General features: G+C 45.4%; 1 protein-coding gene across 1 annotated transcript in view; it reads left to right on the top strand.

The window, feature by feature from the left end:
* Positions 1–1,042: 1,042 nt before the first annotated feature.
* The window catches only part of ZNRF3 (zinc and ring finger 3), a 166,127-nt gene continuing 144,900 nt past the window's right edge, over positions 1,043–22,269 (top strand). Inside the window, exon 1 of the mRNA XM_066370581.1 lies at positions 1,043–1,558. Within this exon, the coding sequence (XP_066226678.1) occupies positions 1,259–1,558 (300 nt within the window). The 5' untranslated portion in view covers positions 1,043–1,258. The remainder of the gene's footprint in view (positions 1,559–22,269) is intronic.

Genomic DNA, 22,269 nt, shown 5'->3' with positions numbered 1-22,269 from the left:
TCAATTATTTTTTTCTTTACCTTTTTGTCTTTTTAATATTTTGGGTGTGGTAGCAAGTAGAAGCAGATCATCCTAATCAAATATTTGCAAATATCTGAATAAAGCCATCTGCTGGGTGAAGGAAGACTCCACAGAGGAAGTGGGAATTGAATCTGAATTTTAAAGGAAGGGTTCCCTTCTCATAGAGGACTAGATGAGGGAGGAAATGGCATGTTCCAAAGAGGGGCAGGTAATTGAAAGCTTATCTTCTTGATAACTGGGAACCCCTAAGCCCTGCAGCACAGGTACATTAATTTGGCAGCCATCAATCTGTGCATAAAGGGAGATGGTGTTTCAATCCTCTGGCCTTCTGCAATATAGATTCAAAGTTTCAGAACTTCTCTTGAGAGGGGTGTTTCCATTGTAGTCTCTGGGGCTGCATTAAAATGAACTCTATTAAAATCCAAATGGCTAAATGGCTCCCCTCTCCCCCATTCTGTTGAGAGTAACTGCCTAAGCGACACGGGTGCAAGAACCGGACACGTCCTAGCACGGCGGAGCTGCAAACAGCCTCTGACCGCCGGGTCTTCCTCATTAGATCCTGAAGATGGGGGTGTGTGTGAAGGGCCGGGTGCGGGCACCACTTTCCCAGGAACTGTGGCTTGGGGTGGGGCGCCGGGAAGGACAAGGCCCTCCTAACTACTGTACGGGACCAGGAGGCGTGGGGCCCCCAGAGAGGACGTACTTCGCCAGGGAGCAGGACACAATCCCCATTCCCGCCGAACTCTGGCAACCGCGAAGAGAAACATCTGCAGCCAAACGCTAAGCGCGGCAGAGGCGGAGCGTGAGCGTGGGGGCGGGGCTAGGGCGGAGCAAGACGGTGGGCGGTGGGCGGGGCAATATCAATGGGTGGAGTGCAGCCGTGGGGGCGGGGGAGTAATGGCGGAGGCGTGTCCGGTAGCAGGACCCCGCCCCCCATCGCAGGCGCGCCCGCCCCTCCTTCCCGCTCCCCCGGGAGGCCGCGGCGGTAGAGCGCCGGGAGGGAGGGGAGAGAGGGTCACGACGCTGTTGGGGCGGGGATAACCCCTCACGTGGAGCAGATGAAAGGGCCGCGGCGCGACGGCCGGGGGAGCCGAGCTGAGCCTGCGACCCACAAAGCCGCCGCCACCGCCGCCGCCGCCGCGATGGGGCTGTGAGGCGTCCGCCTGCGCTCGGTCCTCCGCCGGCCCGCGACTATGCCCGGCCGCGCCCGCCCTCCGCGCCCTCCCGCAGCAGGACCATGAGGCCGCGCTCGGGCGGGCGCCCAGGGGCCCCGGGCCGCCGCCGCCACCGCCTCCGCCGCCGCCCCCGCGGCCCCCGCGGCCACCGCCTGCCGCCACCGCCACCGCTGCCGCTGCTGCTCGGGCTGTTGCTGGCGGCTGCGGGGCCCGGCGCGGCGCGGGCCAAAGAGACGGCATTCGTGGAGGTGGTGCTGTTCGAGTCGAGTCCGAGCGGCGACTACACCACCTACACCACCGGCCTCACGGGCCGCTTCTCGCGGGCCGGGGCCACGCTCAGCGCGGAGGGCGAGATCGTGCAGGTAGCTGCCCGCTGCCCGGGCCCCGCGACGCCGCCGCCACAAGATGGCTCCGGGGGCTGCGCCCGCCGACCCCGCCGCGGGCTGGCGGGCGGGAGGGGCGGCGAGAAGGCTGGCGGCATCCCTCCCCGGTGGGAGGGCGGGCGGGACTTGGCCTCCTGGGCGCCGAAGCAGGGGGCAAGCGCACGTGGGGGCTCGGCCTCCTGTGAGTTCGGGGGCTTTGAGAACCCCGGGTCCGAGCACCCACGTTGGGGCATCCCCCTTGGGGTGGTTGGGCATTTTGGTTTGCCTCAGGTGGAAGTCCCAGGATCTACCTGTTGAATGCCAACTTTGGAAAGATTAGTGATGAGGGATGGGGTGGTTTGTTTCAGGTAGCCGGCTTTGCTTTCCATTCATGCATGTTCATTTTGGGAGCAGCCAGGTTTGTCTGAGAAGCTGTACAATCAGGTTCTTCCTGGAACCTGTCTCCCACCTCACCTGGGGGCTGATCCTTTTGCAGTACTCTGGACGAGCAGCAACAGGCAGGGGAGCAGGGGGAGCTCGCCGAAGAGGAGTGCTCAGGAGTGGCCATGGAAGGCAGTCCTCTCTGCGTGCTCTGATTACTGAGGGTGGGAGGGAGACTGCCGGCCCACTCCCGGGCCAAGGACTTCTATGGAGGGCCTGGGAATCGGGAGATGGGGCCGCTCACTGACAGGGCCTTCACCTTGCTCTAAGTGAAAGAGGTCTGCATTTCAAAGCAGGTTGGTTAGGGAGAGCCTCAAACTAAGTTTAAGTCTCGGCGGATGGTGAGCTGGTAGAGATGCCTTCCCGCTTCCTCGGCTATGATTTTATCAACTGGCTAGCGGACAGCCAGCGCAGTGATGGTGGTTAATACTCATATCTCGGATGGGGGCTATTTTCATGGTTGGCTTGTTTTTGAACCTTTTCGGGTGATGCGGAGAGCAGCAGGGCTCAAGCTTTGGGCCTTCCGCGCTTTACTCTTGGATGAGTTATGAATGAAGAGAAGGGAACTGTATGCAATGACTGCATACAGCAGCCTCTTCCTTTCGCCTCCCCTTGTGCAGACTCAAAGCCGTGGCATGGATAGGACAGGGAGCTGTGCAGCTTGGCTCCTCAGAGGTGTGTCTTTACAAAGTTGGGGGAGGCACCTTTGCTGGACGATTAATTAGCAGCATTGCTTTACAGGGGCCCTTACTCCATCTTAAACTTCTAACGGGTAAAAAGAAGGGGAAACACATGTTTGAGTCTTGTGACTACATATATTAAAGGCTTTTGGAAGTTTTTCTTTAATAATGTTATAATTATGGTCTTTATGATTTTCCACTTTAGAGACAATATTCTGTGGAAGATTCTTACACATTTCAGTCACAGCCTTGAAGACTATTTTGAATCTTAGAGCTTGCTACTTCTGACTCCTGTTTCCCTTTGTGGATTTTACTGTGCCCTGATGGCTTTAGAAATGTTTGATTTATGGCCTCCCAAGAGAAAAGATGTTTTAACGTGGCACTTCACTTTTTGAAGGAGACTTTTGAAGTTTGCGATTTTTATCTGCAGTGTTTTAACTTGTACTCTTTCTCCACAGTAGTTTGGCGAGCTATCCATTATAAGTAGTGCTATGCTTTGGAGCTAATCTTGGGTTCACCATTTAATACAAAATTAGCACTTTAAACACACCATTTGTAACTATTTTATTCTTGTGAGTAGAGAGATAATGTGTGAATTTGGCAGAAGGAATCTATTCTCTTTTGAAACTTTTTGAAGTGCTTATCTAACTCTCTTGTAGTCCATTAGCCTAGCCAAAAAGAAAAAAAATTAAGTCAACAATTGCTAAGTAAAGAAAAATGACTTAAATGGTATTTAATAAGTTTACCTGTTAAGCAATCACTAATAGATGTCCTTAATTTCCTTATAACTGCAGTCACATTAGTGAGTTTATCTGAGCAGTGTGAATAGTCATTTCTTGGTGTTCTCATTCTCTATCTTTAATAACTTTATTGTGGGGGCCTACTGGTTGAGCCTTTTTGCACAGAAGGAGTGCAGTGTGGCTTTCAGGGCTGTGTGTGTACAGAGGCTCGCATGCTTTTATTAGTTCTAATACACTGCCCAATTTAAGGGAATAGTGTGGCCCCTATCAACCCTGAAAAAAGGTTTTGTAAGGAAAGCTAATGTTTTTAGTGCTGCTGAGAGGGGCTGTAACATTTTTCATGAGAAATGAGAATGCAGAAGAAACAAATTGGTGTTCAGCTTCAGATTAATCATGTTTTCTAAGTGCACTTGTTGAACTTTTCAACCTTTATTTCCTAGCTTCAAAAAAACTTTGCTGGATTTGCTGTTTAATGCTTTTTGGTTTTCGAGCAGAGTTCATTTTCCTACAGTTAAACCTAAGTAGTACACTAGATAGCATTTCTTTTGCTATTTCCAGTGGGGTTTGGTAGCACTATTTATGGTTTAGGGAAGAAAAACACCTGTTTAAGAGTCTCTTTCCTTTAATAATTCTAAGATAGGAATACTTGACCTGTGGTGGGGCAGTGGATAAAACATTGACCTGAAATAGTGATATCCCCAGTTTGAAACCCTGGGCTTGCTTGCTGAAAGCACATATGAGAAGTAGTGAGTTGATGCTTCTTCTTTTTCCTTTGACTCTCTCTAAAATCAATAAATAAAGGATATAAAAAAAGAATTCTAAGATAGGAATTTGGTTTGTATTACTGATTTGTTTCCTTCCCTATTACATATAATGAAAGTATGTGTGTGTGATTGTGTGTATGTGTACATTTATACAGTAAATACCTTGTCATAGTCTGGTTTGCCCAGTTACTTCTAGAGTACCTGTTCAGTCATTTGCATGGTTTAGGGTAGGGAGAGGATTCGTTGGGGGGAGGGAGAGAGAGAGTGGGGGGGGAGAGAAAATGTGTGTGTGTGTGTGTGTGTGTGTGAGAGAGAGAGAGAGAGAGAGAGAGAGAGTGTCTTAGAGAAAGTAATTCAAACCTTGGGATTAGTCACAGGATTCTTGGTTCTCTCCTTGTGCATTTTAGGCTTAAATAACTTTCCCAAGGTCACAATGTGCTCTGTAAGAACAGAGCTTTTTTTTTTTTTTAAATCTTCATCTGTGAAAGTTGTGAAAACAATATGTGAATATGAAATGCTATTAATTACTTTTATTGTCTTATTCATGCAGCATCAAAGCCTATTTGCTTATAAGAGTGTCAAGCATACAGTGTGAATGCTGAAGGAATTAATTACACTTTTCCTGTAGTTCTGAAGTGTGGAGCTTTACAGGGTTCTTAGACATATTGATACATATTTCATCTTTGAACCAATTTGTTGCTATTAATGAGATCATTATCTGAAACTTTGAGACTTGGCTGTGCAACTCACTTGGTTAGTGATGTTAAATAAAAGCCCGATTAAACACTGGCTAGTGGTATGTGGATTGGTTAAACAAAGAAAATTTGCACCGTTAGAGATGAAAAATTGTTTTAAAGTGGAAATACTTGCTTTTCTTTCTTGAAGTTAAATATTTAGAAACGCTTGAGAAATTCATTTGTGGAAGGAATCTGAATGATAGGTTTTGTGTAACTTTGAAATTCACCTTTCTGGATCCTGGGTTAAGTGTTGAATGGTCTTGAAAGCAGAGGAGAGCTGAAATCATTTAAGAACTAATCTGGTGCCTTGAGCTATGAGGGTTGGGAGGAGAGCTGGGTGATGGGTTAGAAAGGCTGAGTGAGGTCCTTAAATATCCACTGTTAACTAAGGGTATCACAGAATAATTTTAGGAAGCTAATTCTTCTGCTTTGTTTCCCTGTCGGTGTGTTTCTGCAGTTTAGCATTTGATCAAACACGTTCATCTCCCATTTTAAGTTAGCTGAATAGACCTCCCTCTAAAAATTGACTTGGCCTAATAGAACAATTGTGTGCTGACAGCTGACCTGGATTTATACAGAAAGGGACTGCTGACTGTCGTGTCCGAAGGGCCTTCATAGGTTAAAATCAAGCATTTGATTGAGGGAGAAAACATTAGGACTGTGTTTTGTGATCTTATGAATCCTTAGGGGCTCAATATTTTCTCTTTTCCTCTGAGTTACCGATAGTTCTTAATGGAGATGAAGATGGGACTGGGAGGTAAGTGTGGAGTCTATAGACTAAAGGGAAAGTGGTGGTGGTTTCCATTTATGAGCATTTATTGTATATGGGGCACTATGCCAAGCATGCCACATGTTTGCTTGTCTCATCTTGACATTAACATGAAATTAGCAACTTTTGTTCACTCATTTTACAGATGAGGAAACTGAGGCTGAGAACGGTGATTTGACTTTTCCATCCTCACACAGCTAGCAAATGATAAAGCTGGATTAAAACCTAGGTCTGTTTGGCCCCTTTGTTTCTACAGCATTTTTGCCAAATAAATAGACTTGGCTGGTTAGGATTTTGACATTAATTCAAGTCTAACTCTGTGTGTGTGTGTGTGTGTGTGTGTGTGTGTGAGACAGAGAGAGAGGAGAGAGGAGAGAGGGACAGACAGGGATAGACAGGAAGGGAGAGAGATGAGAAGCATCCATTCTTCATTGCAGTATCTTAGTTGTTCATTGATTGCTTTCTCATATGTGCCTTGACTAGGGGCTACAGCAGACCGAGTGACCCCTTGCTTAAGCCAGCAACCTTGGGCTCAAATTGGTGAGCCTTGCTTCAACCAGATGAGCCCGCGCTCAAACTGGTGACTTTGGGGTTTTGAACCTGAGTCCTCTGTGTCCCAGTCTGATGCTCTGTCCACTGCTCTAACTCATGGTCAGGCTCAAGTCTAACTTTTTAAGTTTAGTATAGGTGCTCTTAACCTGAGGGTCACAGACTTCCAGTGATGGCATGTGAACCCCTTAAATTAGGCATATAGTCTTATGTATGTGCACTTTTATTTTCCTGAGAAGGTACAATTTTGCTTCTTGAAGGGTTCTGTGATGTCCCTCCTCCCTAAGAGGGAAAAAAAGGAGGCACTAAATCTATTACCTGTCATCGAATAGGCCAGTACTAGGAATTTGAGTGAAGTGATGTCAGGCTCAGGATGGCAAGAGTTGTAGAGAAGAAGTTTATAGGTTTGCATGCCTCTATTGAGCATATTTATTTGATAGATGTTTACCAAAGCCCTATTCTGTATCAGACACTGTAATGCTGTTGTCTTCTGGAGTCCACTGTTTTTTATGGAGGCAGACGTGTATGGATAAATGACAATCCTTCCAAACAGGGTTTCCTCATGGAATTGAGCTCTTTGTCCCTAAGGCATCCATTGTCCTAATGAATTAACTTCTCTCCTGTGCATCTGTCTGGTACCAGTAAGTGCATCATCCTTGGGAGAAGCAAGAAAATAGTCATTCAAAGAATATTTTCTGCCTGACCAGGCAGTGGCGCAGTGGATAGAGCGTCAGACTGGGATGCGGAAGACCCAGGTTCAAGACCCCGAGGTCACCAGTTTGAGCGCGGGCTAATCTGGTTTGAGCAAAGCTCACCAGCTTGGACCCAAGATCACTGGCTTGAGCAAGGGGTTACTCAGTCTGTTGTAGTTCCCTGGTCAAGGCACATATGAGAAAGCAATCGATGAACAACTAAGGTGTCACAACGAAAAACTGATGATTGATGCTTCTCATCTCTGTCTGTTCCTGTCTGTATGTCCCTATCTATCCCTCTCTCTGACTCTCTCTCTGTCTCTGTAAAAAAATAAAAAAATATTTTCTGCATTTAGATAGTGAAGTACAAGAAAGGCGGAGATCTGAATACAGAATGTGGGAGAGAAGCCTGTAAATGTATTTCCTTTCAACATTCATTGAAAAATGAAACAGCAGCTGTCAATGTTGCAATGTCTTAAGAGAACTCCTCACACCTTCCCTGTGAACCTGAGCTCTATGGAATTGGGTCTGTTTGTTTTTGCTCATCACTGCGTGCTACTTATCAGACATTCAATATTTAGTGAATGAATGATGGATTTAGAGTGGATATCAAGCAAGCAGTGGATCTTAATGAGCTTAGATTAATTGAAGAGAACAATTTCATTAGGTTTGGTTAGTAAATTCTGCATCTCTCTTTCCATTTGTTTATTTCCAGAAACTTGCTTGATTAGATGGAAAGAATGGATCTCTCTCTGGTTCTGGTAGACCCACTAGTGGTATTATTTGAAGTTGTATGGGAGTGACCTGTGTCTGTGTATATTCAGGGGCAGGATACTTGGCATTGTAAAAGTCTGAAGATGATCTTTGCTTGATAAAATAATGAATATTAACGAAACCCTAATTGGATAGCTGTTATGGATGGATATAACAGGAAGAGTTCATGGCCAAGCCCTAGTGTCCCTGGGAATAACTGTAAAGGCTTTGATTTCAGAATCATCATTAACTTGAATATATGCCATGTGAAAACTTTGTTTCTTTATGATGTTTCTCAATTCTGGAGAATGGATTTGTAATTCATGACAAAAATGACATTTAAATCACTTTTAATAATTAGAATAGCCAAATTCAGCCCTTTAATGTGTTAGGTGAGGAGACAGAGGTCCAAAGAAGTGAAGTGCCTTGCCCAGGGCCACGTGGCGAGGTAGAGACAAACCTGGATTAATATTTGGGTCTCCTGGCTCCTGGGCTTGGAGCCTTTCAGTCATCCCCAGCTGCACCTCAGCTCTGCATACCAGGGAGAGCAGATACAAAAGTGTGCTTTATGATCAGGTATATAATTGGGGAAAGCCAGTCCTTCTTAAATTATACATTGAGTTTAAGCAGTTCTTTCTGTCCTCTAATTTAGATTTTGAGTTGTTGTATTTTCCTGTCTATCAAAGCCATAAAAAAAATAGCTGCTAATGATCAAGTGCTTCCTATTTGGGCACAATGCTTTGTTCACTTTTTTATTTTTATTTTTTTATATTTATTTATTTATTTTTTTGAAGCTGGAAACGGGGAGAGACAGTCAGACAGACTCCCGCATGCGCCCGACCGGGATCCACCCCGCACGCCCACCAGGGGCAAAGCTCTGCCCACCAGGGGGCGATGCTCTGCCCCTCCGGGGCGTTGCTCTGCCGCGACCAGAGCCACTCTAGCGCCTGGGGCAGAGGCCAAGGAGCCATCCCCAGCGCCAGGGCCATCTTTGCTCCAATGGAGCCTCAGCTGCGGGAGGGGAAGAGAGAGACAGAGAGGAAGGAGAGGGGGAGGGGTGGAGAAGCAGATGGGTGCCTCTCCTGTGTGCCCTGGCCGGGAATCGAACCCGGGTCCCCCACACGCCAGGCCGACGCTCTACCGCTGAGCCAACCGGCCAGGGCCTTATTTTTATTTTTGATTGTTTTCAATTATAGTTTACATTCAATATTACTTTGTATTAGTTACAGGTAGTTAGACAATCATACTGCTTTGCTCACCTTTTTTTTTTTTTTTTAATTAAGTGAGAAATGGGGAGGCAGAAACAGACTTCCACATGAGCCCCAACTGAGATCTTCCTGGCAAGCCCCTACCAGGCGATGCTGGGCTGCTGCTCTGTTGCTCAGCAACCAAGCTTTTTTAGCGCCTGAGGAGAGACTGTGGAACCAGTGCCCAGGGCCAACTTTGCTTAACCGTTCAAGCTATGACTGCAGGAAGGGAAGAGAGAGAGATGGGGGAGGGGTGGAGAAGCAGATGGTCGCTTTTCCTGTGTGCCCTGATCAGGGATCGAACCTGGGACGTCCATATGCCAGGCCGACATCCTACTGCTGAGTCAACCGGCCAGAGCCAACTTTGCTCATGTTTAATGGGTGAGGTAGATGGCATGCCCAGGTTTTCAGATGAGGAAACCAAGCTTGGAGAGGTAAAACCACTTGTTGAAGTCACTGAAAAAGTTGGTAGTAGAGTAGGGCTCAGATTCATATCCAGCTATGTCTGATTCTAAGTCATTTCTGTTTCTACAAGAGTGCTTCATTTGGCACTTTCTTCTACTTCAAATGAGAACATGGGAATTGATGGTGTAATTTAGAGTGGGGTATAAACCCGGACTGATACACCAAGAAATGAGTCTGTAACTTTAACTGAGAAAACTACCCTTACAGAGATTGATTTCCCACCTACCTTCCTTTTTTTTTTTTTTAACCACAGAAGTCTATGGAGAGCCAATCTAGTAAGTTTGGCAAGAGGGTTCAGTGACTTGAAGTATTCAGCTGTCACTCGATGACACGTCAACCCCCCCCCCCCTTTTTTTTTTTTTGCTATGGGGAAAGTTGGATTGGCTGTAGTGTTCTGGCATTTAAAGGGATTTCTGGTGTGAGATACACCCTTCTTTTTTTTTTTTCTTTTTAAAAATTTTTTAAAATTCATTTTAGAGAGGAGAGAGAAAGGGAGAGAGAGAGAGACAGAGAGGAAGAGAGAGAGGAGAGAGAGAGACAGAGAGAGAAGGTGGGGAGGAGCTGGAAGGATCAACTCCCATATGTGCCTTGACCAGGCAAGCCCAGGGTTTCGAACCGGCGATCTCAGCATTTCCAGGTTGACGGTTTATCCACTGCGCCACCACAGGTCACACCCTTCTTGTGGCTGACTTTTTTTTAAGAGCCATTTTGGATTCTGTATGGCTTTCTCCAAAGAGGTCATGTCTTGTGTTTTATCTTCACACAGGCTGTACATTCCCTAGCTGTTTGATTTAAAAGATTGTTAAGAACCTAAAGCTGTGGATTGTCCCTGATCATTCCATCCTCCTGGCTGTTAAAACTTATTACGGGTGTGCATTCCTTTAGTAGGCAGACATTCACTGCTGCCTTCTGTCTGCCAGACTGTGTGCAAGGCAAGGCAGCAGGTGGGGATGAGTAAGATGCTGTCCCTGGCCAAAGGCAGCTGAGTGCAGGGGGCAGACAGCATGTGAACCAGTCCTATCTGGTAGTCCACATTCATAGGATACTTAAACACCTGGCCCAGGGTGCTAAGTTTAGGTCTGGGGCAGCCCATTCTGAAGAGATACGCATTTAATGACACAGTGTGTGGCTTTGGTCTTCTAGTCTTTTCCAACTCATTTTTACCTACCTTTGAGGTTAAAGCTGATAACCCCTTTGTGGAGACGTGCCTTTATACCTGTCAGACAGGATAGGGAGGAGGTCAAGAGTAGAGGTTCTTTGTTCCATTTGTAGCTTGAATGAGATGTTTTAAAACCTGACTTTTAGTAGCTCTGTTGACTCATGATAGTGTATAGAGAATGAGGTCAGCTGACCCATTGTGGTTCAAGGGAGAGCATTTTATTTTTATTACCCTTAAGATGTGTTGTAAGATGATATTAATCCCCTTCTCTCCCCTGCAGCCAGTGTGATGTGGTTGTTTAGAAACTCAGTGTGTAGAGTTGATTCAGTGACCGATGATCCTAGAAGTTTGATGTGAAAATGTATGTTGGAATGGGGACTTCTGGCCTCCTGGGCTAGAAGCTGTTGTATTTTTAAAGTAAAAGAGAGGAGATCATGGTCAATTAGGTATATATAAGGTCCTCTCCAATGCTGTAAGAATTTAATTAAAACTTGATTTTTTTTACTTAAACAATAACTCATCAGCAGACATTTATTGAGTTCCTACAATGAATATAACTGAGAGAAGAAACATAACTTTTATGCACCCATATTTTTTTATGTGGCCATGATATGTTTTTTCAGATGTTATTTCTATGATTTCTCCTATACAGATATGGGCAGTTGAATTAGTCCCAGAGGAAACTGAGGCTGAGAGTCTAAGTAAGCTTCACAAGGCCACCGAGCTGGGATTGAATTCGGGTCACAAGGAAGCCAAAGCTTACTGACCCACTTCCCTGAGACCTGGGTATATTTTGGTAAAATTAGGCAGAAATGTTAAGAATAGATTCATTTTACATTAGCTTTAGTTGGAGCCAAGATCCTTTTTTTTTAAGAAAGTCACCTGTAATTTGTGTTAATTATAAAAATAATACATGTTTGTTGGAAAATACAGAAAAGTATGAAAAAGAAAACCAATCTCATTACCTGCAGATAACCTTTTGTGTTTTGGTATAACTTTATTTTTTTTTTCTCATGAGTTTGGAGGAATTTTAAAGAAAATTGGTAAAAACATTACATGGTGGGTTTTTGTTTTGTTTTGTTTTTGTATTTTTCTGAAGCTGGAAACGGGGAGAGACAGTCAGACAGACTCCCACATGCGCCCGACTGGGATCCACCCGGCACGCCCACCAGGGGCAAAGCTCTGCCCACCAGGGGGCGATGCTCTGCCCCTCCGGGGCGTCACTCTGCCGTGACCAGAGCGACTCTAGTGCCTGGGGTAGAGGCCAAGGAGCCATCCCCAGCGCCCGGGCCATCTTTGCTCCAATGGAGCCTTGGCTGCAGGAGGGGAAGAGAGAGACAGAGAGGAAGGAGGGGTTGGGGGTGGAGAAGCAAATGGGCGCCTCTCCTATGTGCCCTGGCCGGGAATCGAACCCGGGTCCCCCGCACGCCAGGCTGACGCTCTACCGCTGAGCCAACCGGCCAGGGCCTGTTTGTTTGTTTGTTTTTTGTTTTTTTTTAAACATGATGTTTTTAACCCTTCATTTACCTTGAGTAGTTTCAGGTTACTAAATGCTCTGAAACATTTTTAGTGCCTGTGTAACATATTATTGTTTTCCATTATTATAAGTAATGATGTGAGGATCATCCTTTCTGTATCTCTTATTATTTTCATAAGATAAAGTTCTAGAATTAGAACCATTGGGTCAATGGGTATAAACTTTTTTTTAGAGAGAGAGAAAGGGAGAGATGAGAAGCATCAATTTATAGTTGTATCACTTTAGTTCATTGATTGCTTCTCATATGTGCCTTGATGGAGTGGGTAGGGGGAGAAGGGGGTTCTAGCCAAGCCAATGACCCCTTGCTCAAACCAGCAACCTCTGGGCTCAAGTCAGCGACCATGGGATCATGTTGATGATCCCACGCCCAAGCTGGTGAGCCTGTGCTCAAGCTGGATGAGCCTGTGTTTAAGCCAGTGACTTCAGGGTTTCAGACCTGGGACCTCAGTGTCCCAGGTCAACACTCTATCCAGTGTGCCACCACTGGTTGGACAGTATAAACATTTTTAACGTGCTTGCTGTATGTATGTTGTCAGCTTGGTCTGCAGAAGAGTGGTTCTAGTCCACTGAGTTGGCATGTACGTTCTCATGTTCCTCTGCTAACAGTGAGTAGTATCTGTTTCCTTAAAAGCTCCAGAACCATAAAAACAACTTCATAAAAACAAATGTCTGTGTATTCCTGTCATTTTGTAAATACTGAATACTGGTTTTTTTCTCTGCCATGAGGATCTAAGTTATGACTAATGTCTACATCAAAGAGAAGGTACCTGGTGTGGTATCCGGGTACCTCCCTTATAGGTGTGTCTGAGCACAACTCAAGAGCAGTAAGCTGCCCTTGTATTCTGGGTTGGGACACGGCAGCTGTCCAGGCAAATGGCCGTGCTCAGTAGCCTAGAGAAGACCTCACTGAAGGGACTGTGTACTGTCATCACACTGTAGGGTAGCAGATTGATTGTGGCCTAGGAGGGTGTTGCTCTACTCCCTGTTTTCCAACCTGTCTCTTGCCCATAGTGTAGGCTCTCTGTTTATGAACACGCTGGGTGTAAATCTGAAGCATGTAAATCTGTTCTCTCACTGCAGAGTGACACTGTCAGTCTGTGGTAGGCAGAGATGCAGGTAGAGCCATGAACCAGACTGTCAGGGGTACATTTAAACAACAGGTCCCTGGGCTGAAAATGACTTCATGATATTTTGTTTGATCCCTCTTAAAGGTCTAGAAATGCCTGACCTGTGGTGGTGCAGTGGATAGAGCATTGACCTGGAATGCTGAGGCCACTGGTTTCTTGCCCAGTCAAGGCACAAATGAGAAGCAACTATGAGTTGATGCTGCCCACTCCTGTAACCCTGCCTTTTTGTCTGTCTCTCCTCTCTCTAAAATCAATAAATCTTAAAAAATAAAATAAAATCAATAAATAAAATCAATAAATCTTAAAAAAAATCTAGAAATGTTACATAAAAATCTAGGGTTCTTGCTCCTTTTGAAAAATTAAAAGATTTGGCAACTTTGGGTCCGCAGTCCCGCATGGGCAGTAAGTAGCTTGTCTGCCCCAGTGGAGTCACAGCTCTTCCCTTTAGATGGGATACTTGCCCTCCAGTTCACAAGTCCCTGTTGCATTGTTTCAGCTTAGTTCATTTGCTGGTAATTACATTTACCAATATCTGGCCCTTTCAGGCAATGGGGTTTGCCATCCTTTCTCTCTCTGAAAGATCTGAAGTTGAAAGTCTTTAAGTTGTACTTGGTGAATCTCTCATTTCTCTCCTTCAACTGTCCATTGTATTTGAGGTCCATGACATTTCAGTGGACCCTGTTGAGCCTCAAGTTATGCCACTGGCGAAGGCCAAAACTGTCCCTGATGTGACCATGGTGCTCTTTTTACTCTCTCCCTTTAAAAAAAAAATTTTTTTTTACAGAGACAGAGATAGATAAGGACAGACAGACAGGAACGGAGAGAGATGAGAAGCATCAATCATCAGTTTTTCGTTGCGACACCTTAGTTGTTCATTGATTGCTTTCTCATATGTGCCTTGACCGAGAACCTTCAGCAGACTGAGTAACTCCTTGCTCAAGGCAGCGGCCTTGGGTCCAAGCTGGTGAGCTTTGCTCAAACCAGATGAGCCCGCGCTCAAGCTGGTGACCTCGGAGTCTCGAACCTGGGTCCTCCGCATCCCCGTCCAACGCTCTATCCACTGCGCCACTGCCTGGTCAGGCATCTCTCCCCTTTTTTTTTTTAAATTTTTATTTTATTTATTCATTTTAGAGAAGAGAGAGAGAGGGAGAGATACAGAGAGAGAGAGAGAGAGAGAGAGAGGAGAGAGAGACAGGGGGAGGAGCTGGAGCTGGAAGCATCAACTCCCATATGTGCCTTGACCAGGCAAGCCCAGGGTTTCTAACCGGCGACCTCAGCATTTCCAGGTCGACGCTTTATCCACTGCGCCACCACAGGTCAGGCCCATCTCTCCCTTCTTGAAGGCCAAAGTCTCAGAGCCATTTGGCTTGTGCTTTCATTAAGATCTTTGTCCATTCTCTCTTTTTGCTCCTTGGTTTCTTTTGACTATTAGAGTTACTGTTTGATCTGAAAGACACCCTGAAAATGCTGTGACTCAGTTCTCCTTTTATAGTGAGGGGACTGTGAGCAAGGACCTTAAGCCTTTGGTCACAATAGGAGCTGGGATTAGAGCTTGGGTCTTAGCATTTTCAGGTTTTGTCTTTCTAGAACAGCGGTTCTCAACCTGTGGGTTGTGACCCCGGCGGGGGCCGAACAACCAAAACACAGGGGTCACCTAAAGCCATCGGAAAATACATATTTATTATACAATACAATTTTAAATAAAATATGTATCTCCAATGGCTTTAGGTGACCCCTGTGTTTTGGTCGTTCGACCACTGCCGGGGTCGCGACTCACAGGTTGAGAACCGCTGTTCTAGAAGGCATCCTACATTGATGGTTGAGTTCCAGAAAATCTTCCATGTTCCTGGTGCTTGAGGGTCCCTAGAGCACTTTCACTTGTATTATCTTACTTTATCCTTTCAGCTAGGAGTTCCTTCCCTGGATTTTGCCCCACAAGGCTGTCTGCTCTTCAGGTTTTCGTGTTTGCCAAGGCTTGTCCCACAATTGGTATAGAATGCTTTTCTTGGTACCTAATTGTGCACTTTTACTTAAATGCATTTGACATTGTGTGTTCAGCACCTTTATGCAATTTTTGGAACTATCACTGGTTACCCAGAGACTTGGCATCTTTTCAGAAAGTGCCTCAGTCTTGGAGTAGGTGGTAAGCAGGCAGCTAATGGAATGTAAAGAATGTTGCAAGCTTGACTTGCAAAGCCATTTCAAAATTTAAATTGAAGTAGCTGTGGCCAAGTCAAAGAGAAATAGTGTACTCAAGATGATTCTTGGTTTGCTCTTTTTTTTTTTTAACCTTAATGCCAGATGCTGCCAACCCTGCCTCACATTCTCTCCCCTCCCATCAGTTCCTCCCTTGCATCTTTCTAAAGTACCCTGTGATTTCCTCACTCCCTTGGTCAAAATCTTGCAGTGCCGTCCAGTAGTTTACTACCCAGCTGAGTACAGAGGTCATCTGCCCGTATTTCTTGAATGGGTCCTAGGCTCTCCTCCCCCTCTGCTTTTTTTTTTTGTGTGTGTGTGTGTATTTTTCTGAAGCTAGAAACCGGGAGAGACAGTCAGACAGACTCCCGCATGCGCCCGACCGGGATCCACCCAGCACGCCCACCAGGGGGCGATGCTCTGCCCACCAGGGGGCGATGCTCTGCCCTCCGGGGCATCGCTCTGCCACGACCAGAGCCACTCTAGTGCCTGGGGCAGAGGCCAAGGAGCCATCCCCAGCGCCCGGGCCATCTTTGCTCCAATGGAGCCTCAGCTGCGGGAGGGGAAGAGAGAGACAGAGAGGAAGGAGAGGGGGAGGGGTGGAGAAGCAAATGGGCGCTTCTCCTGTGTGCCCTGGCGGGGAATTGAACCCGGGACTTCTACACGCCAGGCTGACGCTCTACCACTGAGCCAACCGGCCAGGGCCTCCCCCTCTGCTTTTCATTTTGGATTGCCTTTCTGTGTTGTAATATACAGTGTGTCCGTAAAGTCATGGTGCACTTTTGACCGGTCACAAGAAAGCAACAAAAGACGAAAGAAATGTGAAATCTGCACCAAATAAAAGGAAAACTCTCCCTGTTTCATACCTATTCAGTGCAGTTCATGTGGGCTCACGCACAGATTTTTTAGGGCTCCTTAGGTAGCTATCCCATATAGCCTCTACAGATTCGTCACTGACTGATGGCCTACCAGAATGGGGTTTCTCCATCAAACTGCCGGTTTCCTTCAACTGCTTATCCCACCGAGTAATGTTATTCCTATGTGGTGGCGCTTTGTTATAAACGCGCCGATATTCAAATTGCACTTTGGTCACGAATTCGAATTTAGCGAGCCACAGAACACACTGAACTTTGCTCTGTACCGTCCACATCTCGACTGGCATGGCCGTGGGCTGCTCCGCTGTATACATGGTGTTACGTCATCATCTGTGCATATGCACATGCTGCCACGTCATCCTACAGAAACTGGGAGGGTTTTCCTTTTATTTGGTGCAGATTTCACATTTCTGTCGTCTTTTGTTGCTTTCCTGTGACCGGTCAAAAGTGCACCATGACTTTACGGACACACTGTATTTCTATGTTTCTACTTTTCTGGCCCTCGATTTTTGACCTCTTCTTTTCCCCTCTCCCAATTCTCACACTTCCAGTCCTTCCCATCTGGCATTGCTGAATTCAACTGGTGTGTTTCTTCAACTCAAAGCACTCCATTTTCACTCCTCAGCTGGTCTTAAATTCCTTATTATAGCTATTCTTTCATTAACGTTTTCTTTTCTCCACAAGATCACAGCTTCCAGTAGATAGGGATAGTGTCTTACTTGTCCACCTATTGCCTTGCAATAAAACTTATTTACCGAATTGAAATTCTTCTTCTAGATCAAAGTACTTTAGGATAGGGTAGTGGTGGGAATGTTAGTGTGGCCAGAAAAAGACTTGGCTTTTGAGACAGAACTTACTGTGATTGCAGAAATAATTCACAAGCAGTTTTCAGACATGGGTGTGTCCTAGGGCTATTCCAAATAGTTGGGATGGACCAGACTCAAAATAATTTCACCTTGTCTCTGCTCTCTAGGAGGGAGGTCTAGGAAAAGGTGGGACTAGATGATACCATCTAACTCCTCCAAGCCTTGGCATGTGACTGCCTGGGTACATTGTTTCAAGAATGCTGGAGAAGAGAACATCTCAGTCTGACTGTAGACTTTTAGGGAGTATGTTTTACTTAAATATGAATAATATTTTGCTATCACTTAGAAAACTGGTACTTTTGGAGAACAATAAAAGTTACTTGTAGCTCCAGAATGACCCATTAGAAGCAAATGTATGTGGGTCCTTACTTAAATTTGTACTATATTGTTTACTCCATTTTTTTCCCCACTTTGAAAGTTCTGGAGTGGGTTTTGATCCTATGTTTTTGGTCAGCAGCAGTTTTAAAGGACTACACTAGTATTTCTAAAGAAACCAGCAGGCTATCTGTGAAAGAAATTGAGATTTTAATTTAATAAACATTTGATTTTCTACTCTTTATGGGGCCTACTATAAACATTTAGGAATTAATAAATTTCAGTAGTCCCCCATTCCATTCCAAGACTCCTCAGTGGATGCCTGAAACTGCTGATAGTACCAGAACCTGTATATACTATGTTTTTTCCTATATGTACATACCTTTTCACTTAAAGGAAGCACTTTATGGGTTCTCTTTGCCATATCTGAATTGCCAGCATCTTGTGTTTTGCGGTGATTATTAAGTAAAATAAGGGTCACTTGAATACAGCAAGCACTGCGATACTGTTATAATCATTCTGATAATCAAGATGGCTACTAAGTGACTAATGAGCAGGTAGCACATACAGCGTGGATACATTGACAAAGGGATGATTTGAGTCCTGGGTGGGATGGAGTGGTAAATTGTGAGATTTCATCACAGTACTTGGAATGGCATGCAATTTAAGGCTTGAATTATTTATTTCTGAAATTTTCCATTTAAAGTTTTCAGACTACAGTTGACTGTGAGTAACTGAAACCGTTGATAAAGCAGAAATACTGTATTGCTTAGTTATGTACATGTGGGCGTGTTGGTATCTATTGTTTTTTGTGGAACAGTGGCTATTATATGGGCACTGGGACCTTCAGGAATATTTTAGAGTCTATCCATGATGTGTTATATTTCACTTGTACTAGAGGGTTTTTATGCCTTTTTATGGCATCCTGCTCCAGAAATGTTCCAGTGCCCATCAGTAAATGTTAACCCCGTCCAGGAAGTTAAATGAACAGCGTATATCTACTTGTGAAGTTTTGGTGCTATTAGGTTTAAATCTCTAGGACACATATAAACTTGTTTGTGGCATTAAATGTGCCGTGTGGGTGATTTCAGGTTCCAGTGGCAGTGGTAATTTTTGCATTTCCTGACTCTTATGTTTAAATTTGCAGTCTCAACATTGCATCACCATAGATTTTCACATTTAATGAATATTTATGTTGAGCTGAGTTCTATATGAATGCGGTGGGTTTTGACTTGATTATAGCTTGCTGTGTACTGCGGCCAGGAGTGCCTTACAGACAACAGAATTGGCATACGTCTCAGCATGCCAAGCCCTGGCGGATGTGGTTAGGTACCACGGTGACTGGTGCTCTGGTTGCCTTGCCAACCTTGTTTTTGGAAGGGGAGGCTCTAAAACAGCAATGGGATGGGGTAGAATAGTTTTGAATATTTCAAGTAAAATTATTGCCTACATGTGCTTCTATAAGAAGATGTAGAAAACTCTAGAATTCTTACTATGTGCTCAGATAACAATTTTCTTAATTTACTTATGCAAGGCTGTTTTAATTGTCCTCTTGCTAACTTGTAGAAGTTATATGGTGGGCCTTTCATGTGTGAATGCTTTCTTTACTTGCTGTAGGAAATCTTCTATCTCTTAATATTTCCAGCCATTGTCTCCTACCTCCAGCCAACATCCCTTACCCTCTGGTAATTCTGACCTAGTGATGGGTGATTGAGGGAGGGGAGAAAAGAAGAACAGGAGAGAGATAAATGGGGACTCCCCCTTCCACAGCTCCATATCTTCTTTTCTCTCTATTCCCCATCTCGAGAAGCCTATTCTCTCCTCTCCTTATTTTTGTATAGGGGTGGGCAAAGTAGGTTTACAGTTGTGAGTACATATATTCTTATATAATTATAATCATAACTTGTATGTCTTTTTCCATATGAACAACTGTAAACCTACTTTTTGCCCACCTCTGTATACTTGGTAAGCAAAGACTGTGGTCGCAGGTGCCATCAGCCATAAGTGGGGTCTTAGGATGCCCAGCTCTCAAGGTTTGGCAGTGGGAGCTGGGATATGAAGAGGAGGGGTGGTATCCTATTCTCAAATGTCGTTTGCCACTTTGCAAATGGTGTCCTGAATTCTGTGGTGCTTGGTGTTGTGCAGTGAAATGTTTGGAAAGGAATTGATTAGGCCTAGTAAGCCAGATGGGGGCTTTGAATGTCAGAGCAAGATGGGACTCCTGGGCACTACCTCCTGAGCTACTGGAGTCTGTGATTTGTGCAGGTTCAACAAACAGCTCAGACAGTCTCGTGGTAGAGAACCTGCCCTCAAGACTCATCAGATAAAGAAAGCAACCCCCCCCACTCCTTTTTTTTTTTTTTTTTTGGTATTTTTCTGAAGCTGGAAACGGGGAGAGACAGTCAGACAGACTCCCGCATGTGCCCGACTGGGATCCACCTGGCACGCCCACCAGGGGGCGACGCTCTGCCCACCAGGGGGCGATGCTCTGCCCCTCCGGGGCGTCGCTCTGTTGCGCCCAGAGCCACTCTAGCGCCTGGGGCAGAGGCCAAGGAGCCATCCCCAGCGCCCGGGCCATCTTTGCTCCAATGGAGCCTAGGCTGCGGGAGGGGAAGAGAGAGACAGAAAGGAAGGAGAGGGGGAGGGGTGGAGAAGCAGATGGGCGCTTCTCCTGTGTGCCCTGGCCGGGAATCGAACCCGGGACTTCTGCACGCCAGGCCGACGCTCTACCACTGAGCCAACTGGCCAGGGCAACACCCCCCACTCCTTTTAATGGAAAGGTACTATTTCAGAAGGGGAGGCTGACCACAAATTTAATCTTTTCTTATGACTTGGAGGTACCTCTATGACTCTCCATTAGATTGTATCCTCTTTCAGGGCAGGGCTGTTGTCTTTAGACATTTTTCCTAGTCCAACACAAAGGATCCTTTTGTGCAAATTAGGAAATGCCATCTTTTTCTCAAGATTCCTTACATCTCTTTGCCATAAATGGTAACAATGTGGATCTAGATGACCACAAATGTGAGTAGTGCCCCCTGGAGTTGTGCAGTGCAGGAGGCCATATCCCTGTTGTTGTGGCACCTGTCTTGAAGTTGTTCCCTCCTCAGTGCTTCTCTCTCAACAATTATGATTTGCTGCTTCTGATTTCTGTAGTTCATTCCTAGAAAACCAGGGAATCACGTGTGTTAGAATTGCCTGTTAAGTTAGGAAACAAGATATCAAGGGGGAGTAAGGAGTTTAGGACACCGATTCTTGACATCTGTTTTGGCTGCTCTTCTGCTTTGTACTGACTAGAATGGGGTCCTCAAACTTTGGGTACATTATAATTAAAAGGCAGGCCTTTGTGGAGCAAAAATAGGAGAAGATGTATGTACTTATAAGTTAATAACAATCTTCTAAGTTGATTTTTGGACTATAACCTGATTTGGGTATAAGTTCTCTTTAGTTCTATGTTATAACTACTATAGTTCTGAGACAATTGTATCTGGGAGGAGTTGGGAGGACACTCCCATGTCATTAGATGTTGACATGGCTATTAGAAGCAGTAGTTTTCATTCTGCTATGCAGATATCCCTGGTTTTTCAAAGTGTGTTGTAAATTTTGCAGAACGAAGTGTTCTGGATTTCCCTTGCTGATGGGAGAGGCACAGAATGCTGAGTCTGGAGCCAGACGGCCTAGGTTTGGATCCCAACCCTACCAGTTACCTGCTATGGAAAGGTGACTTTGCCTCTCTGGCTCAGTTTCTTCACCTGTAATGGGGAGAAATCTTTCCTAGAATTGTTGCAAGGATTAAATGAGTTGCAGCATGCACTATGTGTTTAGTGATGGTGAGGATAAGGATGAAGTAAACAACATACAGTTTCATAATGATGTCCCTCACATATACTTAATACTTATGTTGTAGTTTCCAAATATTTGAAATTTTTATTTTGAAGTACTGGTTAAGATTTCAAAGGCCTGACCAGGCAGTGACGCAGTGGGTAGAGCACCAGACTGGGACACGAAGGCCCCAGGTTTGAACTCCCAGGGTTGCTGGCTTGAGCATGGGCTCATCCGGCTTGAGCGTGGGCTCACTATCTTGAGTGCAGGGTTGCTAGCTTGAGTGTTGGATCATAGACATGACCTCATGGTTGCTGGCTTGAGCCCAAGGTTGCTGGCTTGAGCAAGGGGTCACTCGCTCTGCTGTAGCCCACCTGGTCAAAGCACATATGAGAAAGCAATCAGTGAACAACTAAGGAGCCGCAATGAAGAATTGATGCTTCTCATCTCTCTCTTTTCTGTCTCTCTCTATCTGTCTGTCCCTCTCTTGGGCTCTGTAAAAACAAACAAACAAAAAACTTCCAAAGTTGCTACTCATGGAGAGGTGATCGTATCATAGTTACCATTTTTTAATATACTCAGTGCCTGACTGCTTGCACCTCTGTCCTTTCTCCCCTAGTGTGGGGTCCATGGGCCCCCCAAAGTGGTTTGCAAGCCTTCTTTGAGAGGCTTTGGATGTTCATTCCTTCCTAATTCCCAGTTCCCCCCCTTTTTTTTTTCATTTTACAGAGACAGAGTGAGTCAGAGAGAGGGATAGACAGGGACAGACAGACAGGAATGGAGAGAGATGAGAAGCATCAATCATTAGTTTTTCATTGCACGTGCAAAACCTTAGTTGTTCATTGATTGCTCTCTCATATGTGCCTTGACCGCGGGCCTTCAGCAGACCGAGCAATCCCTTGCTGGAGCCAGCGACCTTGGATTCAAGCTGGTGGGCTTTTTGCTCAACCAGATGAGCCCGCGCTCAAGCTGGTGACCTT

Source organism: Saccopteryx leptura, chromosome 2 (assembly GCF_036850995.1).
Source record: "Saccopteryx leptura isolate mSacLep1 chromosome 2, mSacLep1_pri_phased_curated, whole genome shotgun sequence".
Lineage (NCBI taxonomy): Eukaryota > Metazoa > Chordata > Mammalia > Chiroptera > Emballonuridae > Saccopteryx > Saccopteryx leptura.
This window is presented reverse-complemented; position numbering and strand designations above follow the sequence as displayed.